The sequence below is a fragment of the Vicugna pacos genome, chromosome 4, assembly GCF_048564905.1.
Source record: "Vicugna pacos chromosome 4, VicPac4, whole genome shotgun sequence".
Taxonomy (NCBI): Eukaryota; Metazoa; Chordata; class Mammalia; order Artiodactyla; family Camelidae; genus Vicugna; species Vicugna pacos.
The window spans coordinates 47,651,483-47,671,342 of NC_132990.1; the positions used below are offsets into that span (position 1 = coordinate 47,651,483).

At 40.5% G+C, this 19,860-nt stretch overlaps 2 protein-coding genes across 19 annotated transcripts in view; both read left to right on the top strand.

Moving 5' to 3' along the window:
• Window positions 1-5,849, top strand: part of UNC13B (unc-13 homolog B) — a 167,980-nt gene extending 162,131 nt beyond the window's left edge. For 4 of the 7 annotated variants that reach the window (XM_015239037.3, XM_031677251.2, XM_072959679.1 and 1 more), the window contains exons 34-39: window positions 62-118; window positions 309-389; window positions 1,306-1,453; window positions 3,674-3,766; window positions 3,951-4,110; window positions 4,274-5,849. In XM_015239037.3, the coding sequence (XP_015094523.1) occupies window positions 62-118; window positions 309-389; window positions 1,306-1,453; window positions 3,674-3,766; window positions 3,951-4,110; window positions 4,274-4,559 (825 nt within the window). In that variant the 3' untranslated portion in view covers window positions 4,560-5,849. Of the gene's footprint in view, window positions 1-61; window positions 119-308; window positions 390-1,305; window positions 1,454-2,837; window positions 2,895-3,673; window positions 3,767-3,950; window positions 4,111-4,273 lie in introns of all 7 variants that reach the window. The other 3 variants (XM_072959680.1, XM_072959676.1, XM_072959677.1) reach the window with 1 other exon arrangement.
• A 142-nt stretch (window positions 5,850-5,991) lies between these two features.
• The window catches only part of LOC102536083 (phospholipid-transporting ATPase FetA-like), a 74,389-nt gene continuing 60,520 nt past the window's right edge, over window positions 5,992-19,860 (top strand). For 10 of the 12 annotated variants that reach the window (XR_012072073.1, XM_072959683.1, XM_072959681.1 and 7 more), the window contains exons 1-2: window positions 5,992-6,149; window positions 13,878-13,921. Coding sequence is in view for 8 of the 12 variants with exons in the window: in XM_072959681.1 (XP_072815782.1) it covers window positions 13,894-13,921 (28 nt within the window). In the remaining 4 variants the exon portion in view is untranslated. The remainder of the gene's footprint in view (window positions 6,150-13,877; window positions 13,922-19,860) is intronic. The other 2 variants (XM_072959684.1, XM_072959686.1) reach the window with 1 other exon arrangement.

Consider the following 19,860-nt stretch of genomic DNA (forward strand, 5'->3'; position numbering starts at 1 on the left):
TCCATGCTTCCTAATGAGTTTGGAGTTCTCTGCTTTTGACAGATTCTCTCTCTCTGCCCAGGGCACCCAACTGATCTTCACTGCTGCCAAGGAGCTGAGTCATCTTTCCAAACTCAAGGTACTCTGGATGTATGGGGTCCTTCTGAGGCCAGGGAGAGGGGGTGCCTGGGAGGAAGGAAATTTAAACTTTGGAGACTGAAGAGGAGGGGAAGGAGAGGAACCATGTAGCTGTGGGCTGGCAGGTAGGGGCAAGACTTTCAAGACAGCCACAAGCTGTCCTGATGGCGTTGCTTTCTCTGGGGTTCTAGGACCACATGGTGCGAGAGGAAACGCGGAGTCTCACTCCAAAGCAGTGTGCTGTCCTTGACCTTGCCCTGGACACCATCAAGGTGGAGACCTCCCCGTCCTCCAGACAATCTTACTACCACACCCTCTTGGTCCTGGCATTCCACTCTGCTGGATTAGGTGTCCCTTGGGTTCTTGCCACCCCACATCCAGAAGAGAGTGATTTTTTGTGTGTTCATTTCTTTCTCTGCTATGTCCATATTCCTGCTTGGGAGCAACCGAAAAGGTACCTCCTGTGTGGTCTCAGGTGAATTGCCATGAACCTAGAACATTTATTCTTGGGTTCTGAGGACAATTTGGTTCACTTAGTTCCTCATTGTCATTCCTGAATATTTCCTACTGGGAATTAATCTTCCAGATCCTAATATCCAAGATCTGGCTGACCTCTTTCACTTATGTGTAATGTCCTTTGGGTTTTCAAAGGATTTTTCTTTCCTATTATTTATTCATTCATTTAACCAGGCAACATGTGTACCAGGCACTATGCACTATGGAGGATGCAGAGACAGTAAGATATGGTTCCTAGCATCAAGATTCTTATAATGTGGTACGGTAGCAATAAGGCAGATGTGATTCGGGGCACTTAGGAGAGGTATGTTATAGGTATAAAGTGTTCTAAGTGTTCAAAGGGGTAAAGTAGGACTTCTGACTACTCTTTGCCTGAAATGCTTCTATCCCTATCTTTGCCTGTCCAGACAGGTCAGTCCTTCAAACATCACATCTAGGAATGTGGTCATCCCTTATCATTCCTGCCAGATATTTAAATAATAGTCTTTACCCAGGAGACTACGACTCTGGCTCTGTGTGGTATTCCTGATCTTGTTGTCTGTAGAAAGGCTCCTCATCTTCTTCTGGCATCTTTGCCAAGCCTGTGCTCAGATGTCATTTCCCTGAGGGCATTGTTGGGGAACTGCCTCTCTGTAAGGGAGTGAGGCAGTAGCAGTTATTCTTGTCTTTCAGCAATACTTCCATGCTGGAGGCAATGGACTGAAGAAAACCTTCCTGGAGAAGAGCCCAGATTTGCAGTCCCTGCGCTATGCCCTGTCTCTGTACACACAGACCACAGACACACTCATCAAGACTTTTGTGCGCTCACAGACTGCCCAGGGTAAGGCCCAAGTCTCCACCTTCCCTCCCTGATACATCTCTGCCCGTAGGGAGTCAGTATCCTGTAGTTCTTAGGATAGGGAGGATCCAGGTACTTCTTCAGGGAGCCCTTCAAACTCAGACACCAGGATTTCTTGATGGACCCTAATACTTATCCCTACCCCATATCTGTACCAGACAGGGGAGTAACAGGGACCTGGGGAAAGTATCTGAGACTTCTTTTCTCAGACATCATCTGGCCGGTGCATGTGTATTGAGCTCAAGTTACCGTGTTTGGTAGGAAAAATCTGTGAGGAAGCCTGGATGATTGAGACACTCATGACGACTCAGCTTTGGGAGCCTTAGATGGAAGTTGTCCTGGGGAGAGAAAGCAAAAGATTTTCCAGATTCTCCAGTGTGGATGAGGAGAAGACTAAGAGCGGCAAACCATGGGAGCAGTTGAAGGGAGGGTGTGGATCACAGGGCTCTGCAGAGCTGAGGCTCCAGCCTTGTGGATGATGCTAACACGCAGGGGAACCAGGCAGCTGGTTTTCTCCCAGTGACTTCTAGTTCTCCCTTTCCTGCCTCCAGGCAGGCCCATCCACTACAATGTTCCAGGGAAATCCGGGCATGCTGCAGGAGGCGTGAACCTGGTGGAGGGGAGAGTGGGAAGGCTTAGGCCTTACTAAGCTGTGAATCTGAAGCACTGAGCTAACCTGGAGGGGAAGAGGGACCTAAGCAGTTAGAAGGGGGTTGATGGAAGGTGATGAGATTCAAGGGACCTACAGTACTGCTCCATTTTCCAATCTGCTCTTATTTCAAGTCCAGAGTGGGAAGAAGAGAGAGCAAAAGAAGTTATGAGCCTTGCTCAAGGGGACAGGGAGAACTTTTACAGAGCTGAGTATATGTAAAGGCCTGTAACATCAGGGAGGATCTGAGTTAGTCCAAGAGGCTTTCTAGAAACATTGAGCTTTAAGCTAGATATAAAGATGAGGAGAGGCTGGAGTGGGCACATGGGAGTTAAGAGCAGGAGTGGGGACTGCAGGGAGGATGCAAGTGTCTGTCTGTACATTTTCTACCCATTGTTTTATCATTTAAGGGCCTAGGAAATTAGAGTCTACAGCTTTCTCTTTTGTGCGCCACTGGTCCCAGAAACCTTTCCTCTATATGTTCTACTGCTTCTGCCCATGATTTGGTTGATCTTCAAACTGTTAAGTATAATTTAGAGCATTCGGGCACTGACCCCAGTTCTTTGACTTCTCTCTCCACCCTACCCTATCTCTGTGCTCCCTCAAAATATGTGTAGAGCTGCTCTGAATGGCTGTTAACTCCTTAGACATCTAACTGATTCTTCTTTCTCTATCCTAATGCTGCTACTGCCTCTTGACTGGCCTGTCCTCACTCAGTGCATGATGGGAAAGGTATTAGGTTTACTGCTAATGAGGACATTCAGCCGGAAAAGGGTACGTTATACACCGTGCAGGTGTGAATCTAACATGGGCTAACACTGTCCCCTGTGAATTAGAATGAGCCGCCTATGTTGGGGCTGGGGGAACCGAGTGTCAAAGTTCAGAAGCTCTATCCCAAGTCTCGGAGATGGGCAGTGTATTCATACAGTCTGACTCAGTTCTGTCCTCAGAATTCCTCCACTCCTCCATCTTAGGACAAAGAGGTTATATCTGGGGTTCAGGCTACTGGTGTTTTCCCAAAACAGAATGAGGCCTCTACTAAGGGAAGGATGCAAATTGACCAGAGGGACTGGGGAGCTGTTTGTGTAGAAGTCCAGGCTTGAGTAAGACAAAGTCTTTCTGTGCAGGGCAGCCTCCCAAGCAGGGGCCTCCGGCTGCTTTTGGCCAGATAAGACCCACATTGTTCCACTGAGGACGTAGTTCTTAAAGATACAGGGTGGCGGTACTATCCTTTCCCAACATCTTTCAATGAAAAATTCTTCAGCCTAGGGGATAGGAGAGGTTTGGGGAAACTGATGGTTTCCTGGTGCATTTTTAGAAGAAGTTTCACCTAAGATGTTGTCAGCCTAACTTGTATTTTAATACATAGCCTCATTCTTTAGCCATTTTTCCCCCTTTTCCCATTGCTTAGTTTCCCATTGCTACTGTGGGTGATTGCTTCTTGCTTTAGGGTATAGGATAGTAGCTTCCCAATTCCAGTTTCACCTGGAATAATCAGGCCTAAAGTCTTAAAAGTTCTCCAGAGGGGGATCATCTGTCCATTTGTCCCTCAGGGTCTGGTGTGGATGATCCTGTGGGAGAAGTCTCTATTCAGGTGGACCTGTTTACACATCCTGGAACTGGGGAGCACAAGGTCACAGTGAAAGGTGAGTGGTATGGACTTACAGATCTCAGGCCTTTTCTTGCCCAGTGGCCCCATCAGTCAAAGGCAGGGCCTGCTTATCTCAGCCCTTCAGCTTAGCTCTCCTTCAAGGGGAATGCCCCCCATCCTGGGGCTGAAGAACTGGGAATGCTTGATTGGATCCTCACAGGTTTCCCTTGTTTGTGCAGTGGTGGCTGCCAATGACCTCAAGTGGCAGACAGCAGGTATGTTCCGGCCCTTTGTGGAAGTAACCATGGTTGGCCCTCATCAAAGTGATAAAAAGAGGAAGTTCACAACCAAGTCAAAAAGCAACAACTGGGCTCCCAAGTACAATGAGACCTTTCACTTGTAAGTTATGGGGTGGGGACTTGCAGGACTCTGGGATGGGGGTGACCTGGGTGTAAGAATTGAGAGGGGAGAGAAAGGATGGGCTGGATGGTGGCTGGGGTGAATTCAGTTGAGGATGCCCTCAGCTCTGGTCTCCTACCTTCCATCTACCCTGTGCTCACAGCCTCCTGGGAAATGAAGAAGGCCCAGAAGCCTATGAGTTGCAAATATGTGTGAAGGATTACTGCTTTGCCCGGGAAGATCGTGTTCTAGGGCTAGCTGTGATGCCTCTGAGGGATGTGGCAGCCAAGGGCAGCTGTGCCTGCTGGTGCCCCTTGGGCCCGAAGATCCACATGGATGAGACAGGCATGACCATTCTCCGGATTCTGTCTCAGAGGAGCAATGATGAAGTGGCCCGAGAGTTCGTGAAGCTCAAATCGGAGTCTCGTTCCATGGAGGAGGGAAGCTGAGCACCTAGGCTCCTGTGCCAATCAGATGGCACCAGTTCCACAAGTCAGGGCCAATGGGAGCTACTATGTTGTCAGCTTAGGATCCTCATAGTCAAGAGGCTGACTTATTCAGTTCAGGAAAATTTAAGGAAAAATTTGTGAGTTTGGTTTTTCACAGAAAGTGTCATGAATCCCTTACCAGCAGGTTTGTGCTGCTAGTAGCTGGGTTGTGGGGGTTATCACAATGGGAGATTCTCCATAAAGAGAGAGGGAAAGGCATTTCTGAGAATGTCACCTATTCTTGGCAGGGACCCTTCCACCCCATACCCCTTCTCCACCCCTCTCCATACCACACCTTATCCAGTTAGATCCATACATACCAATCATCAGAAGAACAAGTTTAGAGGGCCTGGAGCTTGTGCCTAACTAGGTAAGTTATCAGTTGAGTCTACAGGTATTGCTGAGCCCTGTGGTCTGGATTGGAGTATTCCAGGGAAAGAACACAGAGAATAGAATTCAAACTGTCCCTTAAGCAGAATCAGCTGGTTTTGAGTGTCTCGAGTGAGTACAAGGCATTGAAACTGAACAAGATACCTTTCAGAAATGAATTGTTCTAATCCCTTCCCCCAGATAATCCTTCATGAGTAGAACCAGGTTCACATGGTGCTTCAGAGCCCTGAGCAGAACTTCTTTGGAACCCAAGCACCAGGGGCCACCTGCCCAGGAGTCCCCTTACCTCACTCCTTTAGGAAGGGGAGTGATTCTTCAGGACATGAGAGGCTCTTCTTAAGTATATGCACCTGAGAGCTAGTTGAAGGACCCAGGGGAGAGGGCTGTATTTTCTTCATGGATAGGCCCTGAACAAAGCCACAAACTGTGGAAATCAGTCCTCCTCACCTATGGCCACTGCCTTCTGGCAGTCCTCCCCCTTGCAGAAAGAATCTAGCCTTTGTCCTCACTCCTTTTTATCTAGGTCAGCTGCTGTTCCCTTCATAGATGTTCAGCCCTACAGAAGGAATCTGGGCTGTGATCCCTCTGCACAGGGTGGATGGAGGGTGATCCTCAACACTCCTTGGGAGGTCAGAGACAAACTCTTTGCAGGGAGTCATGTGGACTTCCCAGGCCCTTGCTCAGATGTGACATGGCCCTTCAGTATCCTCAGTAGCAGCCTCCTGGACTTTCAGAGGACTCTGCATTGTCCATTGGCCATTATGTGAAACAAGAAACTAAGCATTTTGCTGTTTTTAATTGTCGTATGTGCCATTGTAATAGTAGATTATTGGCTAGTCTGTAATAAATTATCTTATAGTAGCCTTTGAGGTCTGGTAATTCTGCTAAAGTGTGGAAAGCTGTAGAAATGACTTTCCTACATAATGGTAGATCTTAGACCAGTGGTCCTTTGCTGCTTTTCCCCTCCCGCCCCAAGTGGTGGATGAAACAGCTGGGGGGAGGAGAACAGATTTCTGAGAAGGGGCGTGGTCGGAAGCGAACTTTGTGGGGGCGTGGTCGGGGCGTGGCTCTACTCTGGGCTGGACCGTGTGGCTCCCGCGCGCCTGCGCAGAGAGGTGCGTTAAGATGGCGGTCGCTGTAGAAGACGGCTGCTCGGCGATGGTGAGCAAGAGGTGCCCAAAGGTGGCGCCCGAGGAGAGGTTATCGCCTTTTCCCTCCCCACACTGTAGAGAGCCTGAAGCCCTTTACTATCTCGCGTTCCTAGCGCTGTTTGTACTTCGCTATAGCTGTCTGTCCTCGTACTTTCTTGTAAACTGTTCTCCCGACATTCCCCATCCCCGTACTCGAGTATACGTGTTTCCCAGACGCTCCAGAGAAGAAATACCTGCCTCGACACCTAGCAAAGGGATCTTTATCCCGCAGACTCCCCCAGAGGGCAGCCATTTATCCAGTTACCTCATAAAGCAAGTAGGCTCAAAAACCCCAGCTAAGGCACATTCCTATTCACTCAGGGAGTTTTGTTCACTTTTCCAGCACTATCCAGATTCTTACACATCCTTCTACTACATTTGACTTGAAAGTCAAAGTACTATCATGTTTGCTATCATTCCTCTTTCATGTGGAGTAGGAAACCTACTCCTTAAGGAAAAGTCAAACTGACTGCTCACGGCTTGCAGATTTGAATTATTAGCTAACTTTTAATGCAGATTTTACATTTTAACAGTGCATATTTCCAGCTTTTGAAAAACCAGGTCTGTTAGCTCAGCTCACATTCCCACAAAATGACAGGTCGTTGGAGCTGAGAAGCAACTAGCAAATTAGTTTGCTGTAATTCCTGGTAGACTCCATAACTTCTTATTTTGTCATACTGGGCTTTACATTATTTTCCTGGTACCTGGTAGGCACTTGAGTTTGTGATTCCTGATATAAGGCTGGGTAATTTTCTGTGTCAGTACTTTGAGCTTTTAATAAAAATTGAAATCCAAAAAGGTTGAATATATATTTAGGCTATTTTTGGTTTCTGTAATTCTCTGATTAGTATCAGAGATCGTCTTAGTAGCTAAAATTCGGGGTTAAATTTGCACCAAAGTGTTTGTTATAAGAGAATTCAATCAAAATATCTGCAGGTAACTTCCTGGTACATTTGGTCTTTTTTATTTAACTGTATTTTTATTTTGGGGGGGTGGTAATTAGGCTTATTTATTTTATTATTTTAATGGCAGCACTGGGAATTGAACCTGGGTACACACTCTGCAGCTGAGCTATACCGTACTCCTGCATTTGATCTTGAAGAAATCATGTGCCAACTCCTCTCTGGTGGGGTCAGGCCAAGGGCAAGGTGTTTTTTCGTTTTGAACACCTGGCTCTGGTCTGTACTGGAAGTGATGTCTCAAAGTGCTGTCTCCTCATTCCAGAACACACAATGGTAACCCTCCTCTCTGTGGGAAATAACAGGCCTTGTAATATTATACGGGCTGTATGTAAACAGCAGTAGAAGTGCCTTTAATAGTGGATTTTTTAAAAAGCATAATCATTTCTATCAGCATAAGTGTATGACTCATCTGTTTATTGTGAATATTTGGACTAGCTCCCTGAATGAAACTCCCATATCTTGAAGCAGAATGGCTAAGCTGAAGTAGCAATGTGAAATAATGGAGATGGTATTAAAGTGGGAGTCAGAAGACCTGTGAACAGTAGTCCAGCTCTCCTACAAACTAGTCAAGGAATCTTGACTTTTAACTTTTCAGAGGTGGTTTCTTGCTTCTGTTAAATGGGCTATTCCTGCCATGTTTCCCTCAGAGGGATCACATAGACTTATTTAAATGTGAAAACACTTTGAAAACTCTATTTTCTCTAAGTTTATAAGGAATTATTATGATAAATGATTCTCTGAATTCTGGTAACTTCCAAGGAATTTGTCTTGCTGTGTCCCGGGTTCAAAATCAGTAAATATTTGCTGAACACATAATATGTGCCAGGTACTCATCTAGGCGTGGAGCCTAGCATTGAACAAAACAAAATCCCTGTGTGAATTTAGGGTAAGTCATCAGCATCTTGAGTGCCTACTGAGTACCCAGTGCAGTATCACAGCATGGTGAAGTAGTAGTGAGAATCTAGATGATGAAGTTAAGTCTGCCACTATTACAGCTGTGAGAGAGCCCTCTGGTCTCCAGCTCCTACCTTCCTTTGGCAAAACCCAAACCTGGAAACCCAGAGCAAGGTAGTCTGGGTAATGTAGTTCATAGAGGTTGCTTCCCAGAATAGGGCAGAGGGAATTGGGCAGAAGAAACAGCAAACAGAATAACCAGCATTCAAGGTATCTAGAGAAGGAAAAGTCAGCACCATGGACTCTTTCCAAGAAAGTTTCCCTCTGTTCAAATTCAGAATCTAGTCTAAGACTTAGTCTCCTTAGCTGTGAAATGGTAATAGTAATACTTTTGTCCTAGAGTGATTGTGAGGATTCTATGATATGACACATGAAAGTACCTAGCACAGGGCCTGATCCATATTGGAGACTCAGTATATTTTAGTTCCTTCCTGCACATGTCTAAACAGCTCTTTGGCAGAAATACTTTTTCCAGTCAAGTTTCAAAGTGTGGCTAGAATTGTTGGGGGCTGTGTAGCTTAAATGGTAGAGTGCATGTTTAGCATGCACAAGGTCCTGGGTTCAATCCCCAATACGCTCTCTACACTTACAGAAATAGCAAACCTAGGTAAAACTAGTCCCCAGTAGCAAAACAGATAGCTAGTTGCCTCGGGCTGGGTATAGAGGTGCGAATTTGACTGGAAAAGGAGGGAACTCATTGGCATGATAGAAATGCTCTTGATTTCTCTGAAGATTGTGGTTGGTGGTTACATAGGAGTGCACATTGTTTAAAATGGGTCAAAATTTTAAATGTATGAATGCCTTTTCCTGTATGTAAAGTATACCTCTATAAAATTGATTTTAAAGTGTATACCCTTAACCCATAGCAAAAATAATTACGTGTTTCAAAAGTGGAGTAATTTCAAACATAATGAATTTTTTACTGAGAAACTGAGTAATTGACAGGTCAGCAAAGCTGACTGCTGTGATTTTAAAAGACCCATACTTAGAGGTGTTCCTGTTTATGGAGAAGCTCTTACTAGATTAAAGGTAACATCAGTGATGAAGTTGTTTCCTTGATGTGTGTACTTTATATCAAGCACTGAAGTCTGAGGTGTAGAGGCTGTTCCTTTACTATAAATGGATGCATGGGTATTAGCAAATGTGGGCTTCAGATAAGTAAGAGGTAGTATGTTCCATATTTGAACCTACTTCAATTAAATATCAGTTGTTTAAAAAAAAGAAATAATTAAATCTAATTACCTCCCCCCAATTAATAAAAACAAAATGTGGCTGGGACTGAGTGAATGAAGGGAGAAATGGTAGGAGATGAAGTCAGAGCATGTAGGGAAGGCCCTGTGGCCCAGTGTAATGACTGGCTTTTAACAGAAGTAAGGTAGGAAGTTGTTGGAAATTCTGCAGGAGTGTGTGACTTCTGATATAAGGGTTCCTGTTATTCACTAGGGTATCATTGTACATTAAAAAATAATTTATTTAGAACATACCACATAATGGGTACTATTTTAGGCACTGGAGATGCATTGATATATATATAGTCCCTACCCTCAAGGATAATGTGGTCTTTAAAAGGTGACAGATGGCTTCAATTTAAAGTATAAATGTTAAGATACAGATAAACATGGAAACTTACAGCATGGGAGCTCATAATAAGAACATAATCCTTGGAGCATCTGAAAAATCTTCCTGAGTAAGACGATATAAATTGAATCTTACCCAGTAGAACTTAGCCAGGTCTAAACAGAGGGAAATGAAGTTCTAGGAACTTGGAATAGTATGTGCACTTGGCGTGGAAAAAAAATTGATAATGAGCTGGGAATTACAAGTAACTTATATCCCTAGACAGTTTGGGCTTTGTATAGGAGAATGGTGAGAGATAAAACTGCAGAAGTAAGCAGAGGCTAGGTCATGAGGAGGAATTTAGACTTTTATCCCGAAGGCTATGGTAGATTTTTGGGTTTTTTCTTCAATGGTAGGTTTTTAAGCAAAAAGATAGCTCACTCTGGCAAGATAAGGATGAGTCAGTTGAAGTGGAGTTGGGTTGGAGGGTGAGAAATTACAAAACTGGAGATGAGGAGGCTAATGACGGTAGCCTGAACTTAGGTTGAAGCTTTGGGGATAAAAGTATATGACTATTCTAAGTTAACGCTTTATTAATGAGGAAGAACATACAGAGCTTCCTGATTAAATTATAAGTGGGAGAATAAAAGCCTTGTTAAAAATGACTCTCAGGTTCCTGGCTTGGGCAACTAGGTAAATGGTAAGACTAGTAACCAATGTTCAAAGACAGGAAATATAAGAGAAAGTACAAATTTGGAGTGTGTGAGAAGTAGGGAATGGAAATGATAATTTCAGCTTAGTAAATGTAGATTTTTTTTCATTGGAAAATGCAAATTATGTAAAAATTTAACATTTTAACCATTTGAAAGTGTACAATTCGGTGTCATTAAGTATATTCACAATGTTGTACAACCATCATTACTATCTAGTTCTGGAACATATCACCCCAAAAGGAAACCCCATCCCTATAAAACAGTCATTTTTCAGTACATGTAGATTTTGAGGCATTTGTGTAATATCCAAATACAGATGTTACATAGGTATTTGGATATGTGGTACTGAAACTCAGGATAAAAATTCAGGTTGAAGATAGATTTTTTTAATCATTAGCCTACAAGTAGGGATTTCTTGAGACTTATGGACTTGAATGAGAATCTTTGTCCTGAATTGGATGTAAAATATATATGTGTGTGTGGGTGTGTATTATAAACAGTCTATAGCATTAATCAAATGCCCAAAGGAATGTCTTAACCTAAACAAAGTTACTAACCACTGGGGTGTGTGTGTGTGTTAAATGAAACCATGGAGTAAAGAAAACTCAGGGAAAGTGAATAGTGAGAAAAGAAGAATGAGGATGGAACTCTGGGTAGCAAGTAATGTATAGAGAGGTCCAAAGGGTGTCCTGTTGAGTGTAAGAAACGAAATTCTTTTCTACCTCAAGATAGCTAAATACTTTTAAAGGGCACTGTTATTTCTTGCTTGCTAGATGTACCTCATTGGCTGCCTCTGTCAGATGCTCAGTCACCTAAAACATGTATTTTTGCTGTAAAATAGATTGTTTCCTTTGGTAACTAGCGATAACTTCTTCCTGAGTAGTCTTACTTTTGGCCATTAGGTTGGTGGAGAGTATCATTTACAAAGTCAATAATAGAGAGTTAAATAAATTGCCATAATTTGCAACAAGCATGTTTTGTGTGGGTATCTAGTATATTGTGGGCTTTATAATAAACCAGCAGCTCTCAATGTATAGGACCTGAACCAACAGCATCAGCATCACCTGTATTTGTAAGAAATGTACATTCTTGGGCACCACCACAAACCTGCTGACTCAAACTGATCAGGGATGGGATCCAGCCTCCAGGTGATTCTGATGCATGTTAAAGTTTGAGAACAACTGTGATGGACTATTCCTGACCAAGGTTTTTCAGTCCATAAATAAAACATGTGTTTCTGGTTTCCTCATTATCTTTTATGTAATAAAATCTGGATGGCAGCATTTTGCAGTGTCTGATGAATTCCTCATGAAGAAGTTGTTTTTGAGCACTCTTGTCCATCTGTGACCTCTATCACCCTGGATCATAGTTAAAATATTATTTCCTACATGTTATTTTCCCCTGTGGTATGCAGTAATTATCTTCAACAACATAAATTGTATACTGCCCAGTTATTTAAGTGCTATGGATAAGGGATTAATTACTTTTGTGAATACCCTGTCTTGTCCCTCCAGTCATTTTTCTTGGAATCTCCCAGTCTTCTGCCGAATCACATCCTTGGCTTTGGAGAGTATAAAATGAACCTCACTGAAATTGTACCATTTTCTCTTCTCTACCCCTATCAAGGAATTTTCAGCTACTTCGCCTTGCCTAGAGATTTAGTTGCTGTATTCAAATCTCTTGTGTTCCCTAGAATTAATAACCATATTCAGGAAGAAATTAGAAGCCACAGACTGAATTTCAAGAGAATTGGATTTTGTCATCAAGACCAGTCAAGGAAGGTTTTTGGTTTCTGCTATTTTTAGGGATAAGCCAAGCAGTACAGTATCTTAGTTGTCTTTCTGAGAAGATTGTACACCAATTGAGGGCATGGATGATAACTTACTTATTTTTGCATCTTTGAGCATGTCTTGACTAACACATACTAGATACTCAGTAAGCACTAAATTTAATTGACTTAATCCTGAAGTTAGAATATGAAGATTTAAATTCCGGCCCTACCTAAAACATAAGTTTTGCCTACTTCCCTGTATAAAAATCTAAAGAGAGAATATATATGAAGCACTCTTCAAAGGTACAGAGAACTTGGAAAAATGTGAAGTTACATAATAGTTTTGATTCATATGCTCTCTACCTTAGAACAGTTGGTTCATTCTGGATTGTGATGAGAGAGCAATACAGCATAGTGAGCTAGTAGTCAAGAGATACTGGTGCTAGTCCTGATCTCCTTTAGTTTCTTAGGTCTTAGTCTCTTTTTATCTCAAATGAAGAAGGATAGATCAGACTGTTGCAGTGGTTCCTGGCTTTGTCTATACATTGGAATCACCTGTTACCAAAAAATGCTGAGGCCTAGAACCAACTCACATAAATTTGATTCAATATGTCTGGGCTCCACATTGGGCCTCGAGACTTTTTCAGAACTCCCTTTGTGTAGCCAAGGTTTTGTTATTTTAAATTAAAAAAAAAACATTTTTTTTCTGATACAAAATACATACCAGTGGGGCTTCTGTAGTTGCTTTTTTAAGACTTTAGGTTCTGACTGCCAGTTTCTTTTTCTTATATCCCATTTTAGAACTCCTAAGTCTTCATAGAACACTGATAGAAAAACATTGAAAATAGATAATTTCCAAGATTGTTTCCAGTTCCAAAACAATGTTATTACCCTATGTCTTCTCACAAGATCTCTGTTCTTAACACCTGTCTGACTTGAAAGTTACCTTTGCATTTACTTTTTGATTACTCTAGCTCTTTTGCTCTAAAGCTATGAGTAGTCTAAAATTCAATTGGCAAAGGAACCTCCTGGGTATCTTGTTGCCACGCCTCCCAGAGAGTCTGATCCATTACATCCAGGGTGGGGGGCAAGTGTCTGTAGTTTCCACAAGTACTTTTCATGTCTTTGAAACAATTGATTCATGGACCATACTTTGGGTAAAGATTGCTTTAAGAAATTCTGGGTCAAAAGTGAAGAAGTAAGGGATGCTGAAATGTGGGGACACAGTAGAAGAGTGGATTTCATTCTGAGCTCAGTGCCAGATCCACCAAAGAGGAGCATCTGGACATTTAAATCTTTAAATTATACTCCTTCTGAACCATGGTATTTGACCACAGTTCTCAGTTACTGTCATAGATACCCACTTGACTATCATATCTTCATCTGTGGCCAAGTCTAGGAGAGAGATGGTATTAAGAATCATCGTCCAGAGGAGTCAGGCAAGCAGGGATTCAAATCTCTTATCACTGTGACTCCACCACTCTCTGGTTGTATGACCCTGAACAATTCACTTAACCTTCTTAAGCCTCAGATTTTTCATCTGTAAAAAAGAATAATACCATCATTTTAAGCCCAGATTTTAATGAAAATTAGATAAATTTAATTTAATGAAAATTAAAATTAATGAGATTATAAAGTTTGTAGTAAAGTGTCCGGCACACAGCACATTTTTATAAAGTGTAGGTGTTATATCATCAGGGCCTGATGGGCTAACTGACAGGGAGTTTTTGTTTTATTCTTAGGTGGTGTTTCTCTGAGATGAAATACATAAAACCTTTAATTTCAGGTAAGTGCTCAGCTCATATCTGCTGAGATACCCAAAGTTCAACAATCAACAATGTATTTGTTTAGTACTACACTGTACCATATTCTATGCACAAAGCCAGGAAAATGACCGCTTGTGCTCTCTTGAGCACTCAGGATTGAACTGAAGCCTACCAAGAAACTTCTTAGAATTTTGCATTTCCAAGAAACTTCTTAGTGCGGGACTCAGACTTGACTTCCCTCTGACCTGGCTTGAGAGTATTTTTGCTGCAAAGGTGGGAGGAAAAAAATTGTAAAGTTGAACTTGAAATTACTATAGAAAGTCTTTGGTTATAACCATTTATTAATTCACATTTGAGAACAGTGTTTCAGTTTTCTTTTTAGAAGGTAATGAGAGGAATGTTCTACCTAAAGACTTGAAGCAGACAGGTGAGTCCTTCAATTTTGAAGGTATTTAAGACAGAAAGCCAAAGGTCTGCTATGATAACAACTATAGTCAAAGTGTCTTTAGCAAAAGCTAACGGTGAGAGAGTGTTTTTCATCTGTGAATTTTAAAGGGGACATAGGAATAGTCCAACAAACACTTTGACTGGGCTGATTGAATTAATTGGGATTATTGACATTATAATAAGATGAATCATGATTTGAATACTCCTCCTGATAGCCTCCTTCCTTTTTCCATGTGTGGTTAAATAAGATGATCAAAAGGGTCTTATTGAACTTATTTTTCTTCCTATAGAGATCTAGTTTAATAATGAAGTCTTCAATCCCAGACTGTATATTTTGCATCCTTACTGTGACAGTTTGTCATATCAATATCAGTTTCTGCTGTGGTTATTTTGGAGAAAGTTTGGGCTTTCTACCAAGGTCTGACTAGACTCTCCATGTAATTCCAACCAACTGACTGTTGATTGTTGTATGGGAGGGTTCTCTCTAACAGAGGGAAAACCTTCTGTCATAGTTTTTTTGTGAACTATGCTTTTAAAGAATTTGAAAAACAATAAAAGAGCTATGGGGCTTCCAAAGAGTGTGTATATGTTTGAGGAGGAAAGGAAATTGTTTTTGGTTTAGTAAAACAAAATCAGTTCCTCTTGGACTACATTTGTTGTTTTAATTTTAAAAGCTGAGCTTTGAAGATGGAGGATGGATTTTAGCTAAATAAAGGCATATGAGGGTTACATAAAAGAATTATCCCAAGATTGAGAAGAGTGAGTTGTTAAAAATTTCCATGAAACCTTTTGAAGTTGCTTTTTTTAAGCTTATGTATACTCCATGTACATGCAAGATGTTGTATATATTTATCCAAATATTGCCATAAGTGTATGCATTGGTGGCTATCCAAATCCCATGCTTGAATTTATGAAGGAAGGACCTTTAGTACCAGTATTTGATTTGACTCTAATTCTTCCATAGGGAATTTCACCCTTCTTGGCTTTGTTTATAATCCAATTTAAGGAAGAACAAATTTTAGAGTACACAGAGAAAGGTTCTTAACTCTTTTTCAATAACAAAACATATTAAGAATCTTTTAAAAGTTCAGGACCTCTCCCCAGAAAAAATGCACAGGTTGTCTATGGACAATTTTAGAAGGTTCACAAAGTTTCTAGAGTTCATCTGTTGAAATTTGGCTTAGAAAACAAAAAACAAGCAAACAAAAAACTGATCCCAAGAAGTGGGTAAGCTGTATATCCTTCAGACAATTCTCCATAAATACTGTTTCTCAAGCTTTTGATATATATTTAACAGCCTTAAGTTCAGACAGTCTGTTTTCTAGAATTGTGTGCTTTACTTCTCAGATCTTTCTTCAGAAGTGAGCATTGGCCCAAACTGGGGGTCTCAGGAGCAGGATTGTGTGTATGTGTGTGTGTGTGTGTGTGTGTGTGTGTGTATATTTTATATATATATATATTATATATATATATAAAAGTGGACTGACAAGAGAGCTCCAAGAAAAAGGGAACCTTAATCTGGGTAAATGTTGGTGGGGCTTAAGGAGTTCCAAGCCCAAACAAAGTTTAGTCAGGAAAGCTGAGCTCAAAGCACTAGGCAGAGGACCAAACTGGGCCTCACAGAATTAAAAGACTGGCAACAGGAAACAGACAACAGAATTTTTAAAAATTTCTTTAATTGTAAAATACATACAACATTACTTTTTAAGTGTACAGTTCAGTTCATTGGCATTAAGTATATTCATATTGTTAGGCAACCATCACCACCAACCAGTTTGAGAACTCTTTTCAACTTTGAAACTGAAACTCTGTACCCATTAAACAATAATTCCCCTGTCCCCCCAACCCCAGCCCCTGCAATGGCAACCACCATTCTTCTTTCTGTCTCTATGAATCTGACAACTCTAGGTGCTTCATATAAGTGGAATCATACACTATTTCTTTCTATGACTGGCTTGTTTCACTTAACATAATGTTCCTAAGGTTCATCTAAATTGTAGCATGTCAATTTCCTTCTTTTTTGAGGCTGAATAATATCTCATTGTGTGTGTGTATATATATATATATATGTATATACCACATTTTGTTTGGCCATTTGTCGATGGGACATTTGGGTTGATTCTTCTCCTTGGCTATTGTGAATAATGCTGCCATGAACATGGGTATACAAATATCTCTTTAGGTCCCTGCTTTCAGTTCTTCTGGGTACATAATCAGAAGTCATGTTTCTGGATTGTATGGTAATTCTATTTTTAATTTTTTGAGGAATCACCATACTGTTTTCTGTAGAAGTTGCACTGTTTTGCATTCCCACCAATAGTGCACAAGGATTCTAATTTCTCCACATCTTTGCCAATAGTTGTTATTTTCTTTTTTGGTTTTTGAAGAATACTAGCCTCCTAATGAGTATATTGGAGCAAATTTTGGACAGAAAACCTAGAAAGATACTCTGAGACTGTGGTACATTTTACAAGTGTCTTAAGAAACACCAATGTATTGGGAGGGAGCTGATAAGGGTATAGGGCAGATTCAGATACCAAAAACTACCCAAGCTGGGGATGAAGTTTAGAATCTTCTCATGAAAAGGGAACTCTAGATACTTAATCAACATACAAAAATCAGTGGTTGTCCTAATTAATGGCAATTACCCATTAGAAAATATAATAGAAGAAAGATTCCATTCACATTAGGAACAAAATCTTGACTAAGAATAAACATGACAAAGAAATGCACAAAATATGTATGAAGAAACCTTTAACACTTTATTGATGGACAGAAAGATGGCCTGGATAAATGGCAAAATATAGGCATGTTCCTGGATAGATTACGGTGGCTCTCGTTTTCACTCAAGCCAAGGCCCTTACTTACAAGGGCCTTTTAGACTCTACATGGTCTGCCACCACCCTTCCTGACCTCTCTGCTGCCGCTCTACCCCTCATCTTGCTGCTCCAGCTACTCTGCCTTCTTGCTGTTCATTAAAGAGTCTGTGTTGTCATTATTCCTTCTGATTGAAACACTCTTCCTCCAGATATCCCCTTGGCCAACTTCCTTCTCCACGTTTTTGCTCAGTCTCACCTTTTCTATAAGCCCTACCTTGATCACCCTACCACCTTCTGTCACCCTCATACTCCTGCTCACTTTTTTCTTTTTCTTTCTTCCCATTTTTTTATTGATGTATAGTTGATTTGCAATGTTGTATTACTTTCTGGTGTATAGCCCAGTGATTCATACGTACGTACGTATATATACACACATACACACATATTCTTTTTCATTACAAGTTACTGTAAGCCATATATAGTTCCCTGTGCTATACAGTAGGACCTTGTTGTTTATTCTGTACATAATAGTTTGTATCTGCCAATCACAAACTCCCATTTTATCCCTCCCTCCCCCTTCCCACCCAGTAACCATAAGTTTGTTTTCTGTGAGTCTCTTTCTGTTTTGTAAATAAATTTGTTTGTGTCATTTTTTTAGAATCCACATATAAGTGATGTCATATATTTGTTTCTCTCTGACTGACTGACTTCACTTATTTAGTATGATAGTCTCCAGGTCCACCTATGTTGCTGCCAATGGCATTATTTCATTCCTTTTTATAGTAGAGTAGTATTCTATTGTGTGTGTGTGTGTGTGTACACCACATTTTCTTTATCCATTCATCTATTGATGAATATTTAGGTTGCTTCCATGTCCTGGCTACTGTAAAAAGTGCTGTTATGAACAGTGGGGTGCATGTATCTTCAAATTAGAGTTTTCTCTGGATATACGCCCAGGAGTGGGATTGCTGGATCATACAGTAACTCTATTTTTAGTTTTTTAAGGAACGTCTACACTGTCTTCCATAGTGGCTGCACCAATCTGGATTCCCATCAACAGCGTAGGAGGTTTCCTTTTACTCCAGACTCTCTCCAGCATTTATTATTTGTAGACTTTGGATGATGGTCATCCTGACTGGTGTGATGTGATACCTCATTGTAGTTTTGATTGGCATTTCTCAAATAATTAGTGATGTGTAGCATCTTTTCATGTGTCTGTTGGCCATCTGTATGTCTTTTGGAAAAATGTCTATTTAGGTCTTATGCCCGTTTTTTTATTGTGTTGTTTGTTTCTTTGCTTTTGAGCTGTGTGAGCTGCTTGTGTATTTTGGAAATTAATCCCTTGTCAGCCTCATTTGCAAATACTTTCTCCCATTCTGTAGGTTGTCTTTTCATTTTGTTTGTGGTTTCCTTTGCTGTGCAAAAGCTTTTAAGTTTAATTAGGTCCCATTTGTTTACTTTTGTTTTTATTTCCATTACTCTAGGAGACAGATCCAAAAAAATATGCTGCGATTTATGTCAAAGGATGTTCTGCCTATGTTTTCCTCTAAGAGTTTTATAGAATCCAGTCTTACATTTAGTTCTTTAATCCATTTTAAGTAAATAAGATTACTTCCTTAATTTCTCTTTCTGATACTTCATTGTTAGTGTATAGAGATGCAACAGATTTCTGTGTATTAATTTTGTATCCTGCAACTTGAGCGAATTCATTGATGAGCTCTAGTAGTTTTCTGGTAGCTTCTTTAGGATTTTCTATGTATAGCATCACATCATCAACAAACAGTGACATTCTTACTACTTTCTTTCCAATTTGGATTCCTTTTATTTCTTCTCTGACTGCTGTGACTAGGACTTCTAAAACTATGTTGAATAGAAGTGACAAGAGAGGGCATCCTTGTCTTGTTCTTGATCTTAGAGGAAATTCTTTCAGTTTTTCACCATCAAGTATGATGTTAGCTGTGAGTTTGTCATATATGGCTTTTATTATGTTCAGCTGTGTTCCCTCTATCCCCACTTTCTGAAGAGTTTTTAATCACAAATGGATGTTAAATTTTGTCAAAAGCTTTTTTGTATCGATTGAGATGATTAAATAGTTTTTATTCTTCAGTTTGTTAATGTATCTTTTCTCAACTGTAAATGGGTAATTATCTTCCTTATAGCTCAGATTTAGTGAGATGATTTATAAACTATGAAACCTAAACAAATGCAAATGATAAGATTCTCTGTTATTTCTTCTTATAGTTTTTGTGATAAGGAGAAACAAAGTCATCAAAAGGTTTGTGATCTGGGGTTTATTCATGGTTCAGAGACATAAAGGAGTAAAAAAAAAAAAGTGCTGATTGATCCAGTTCAGATGATGAGATGCAAAGAGCATTACTTAATGTTCTGTATAAAGAATGAAGAGGGTTTGTGAGAGTGTGAAGTGAAGAGAGATGGAACAGATCAGGGAGAAAAGTAAAACAGTTAAGGGATTTTACTCCCTTAGTTACTGCTATAGTGAACTAAATCTTTTCCTACTAAAATATAAGATCCAGAAGGTTCAAAGCAATAAAATGAAGTTTAATGAATTGTATGATTACAAAATTCTAAAATCCATGGGTTGGTAAAACCAAATATACCTTTTAAGGAAATTTTGGTTTCTTTTTTTTTTTTTTTTCTTGGTCATCCCTTTGAGAGAGTCAACTACTAAGAAA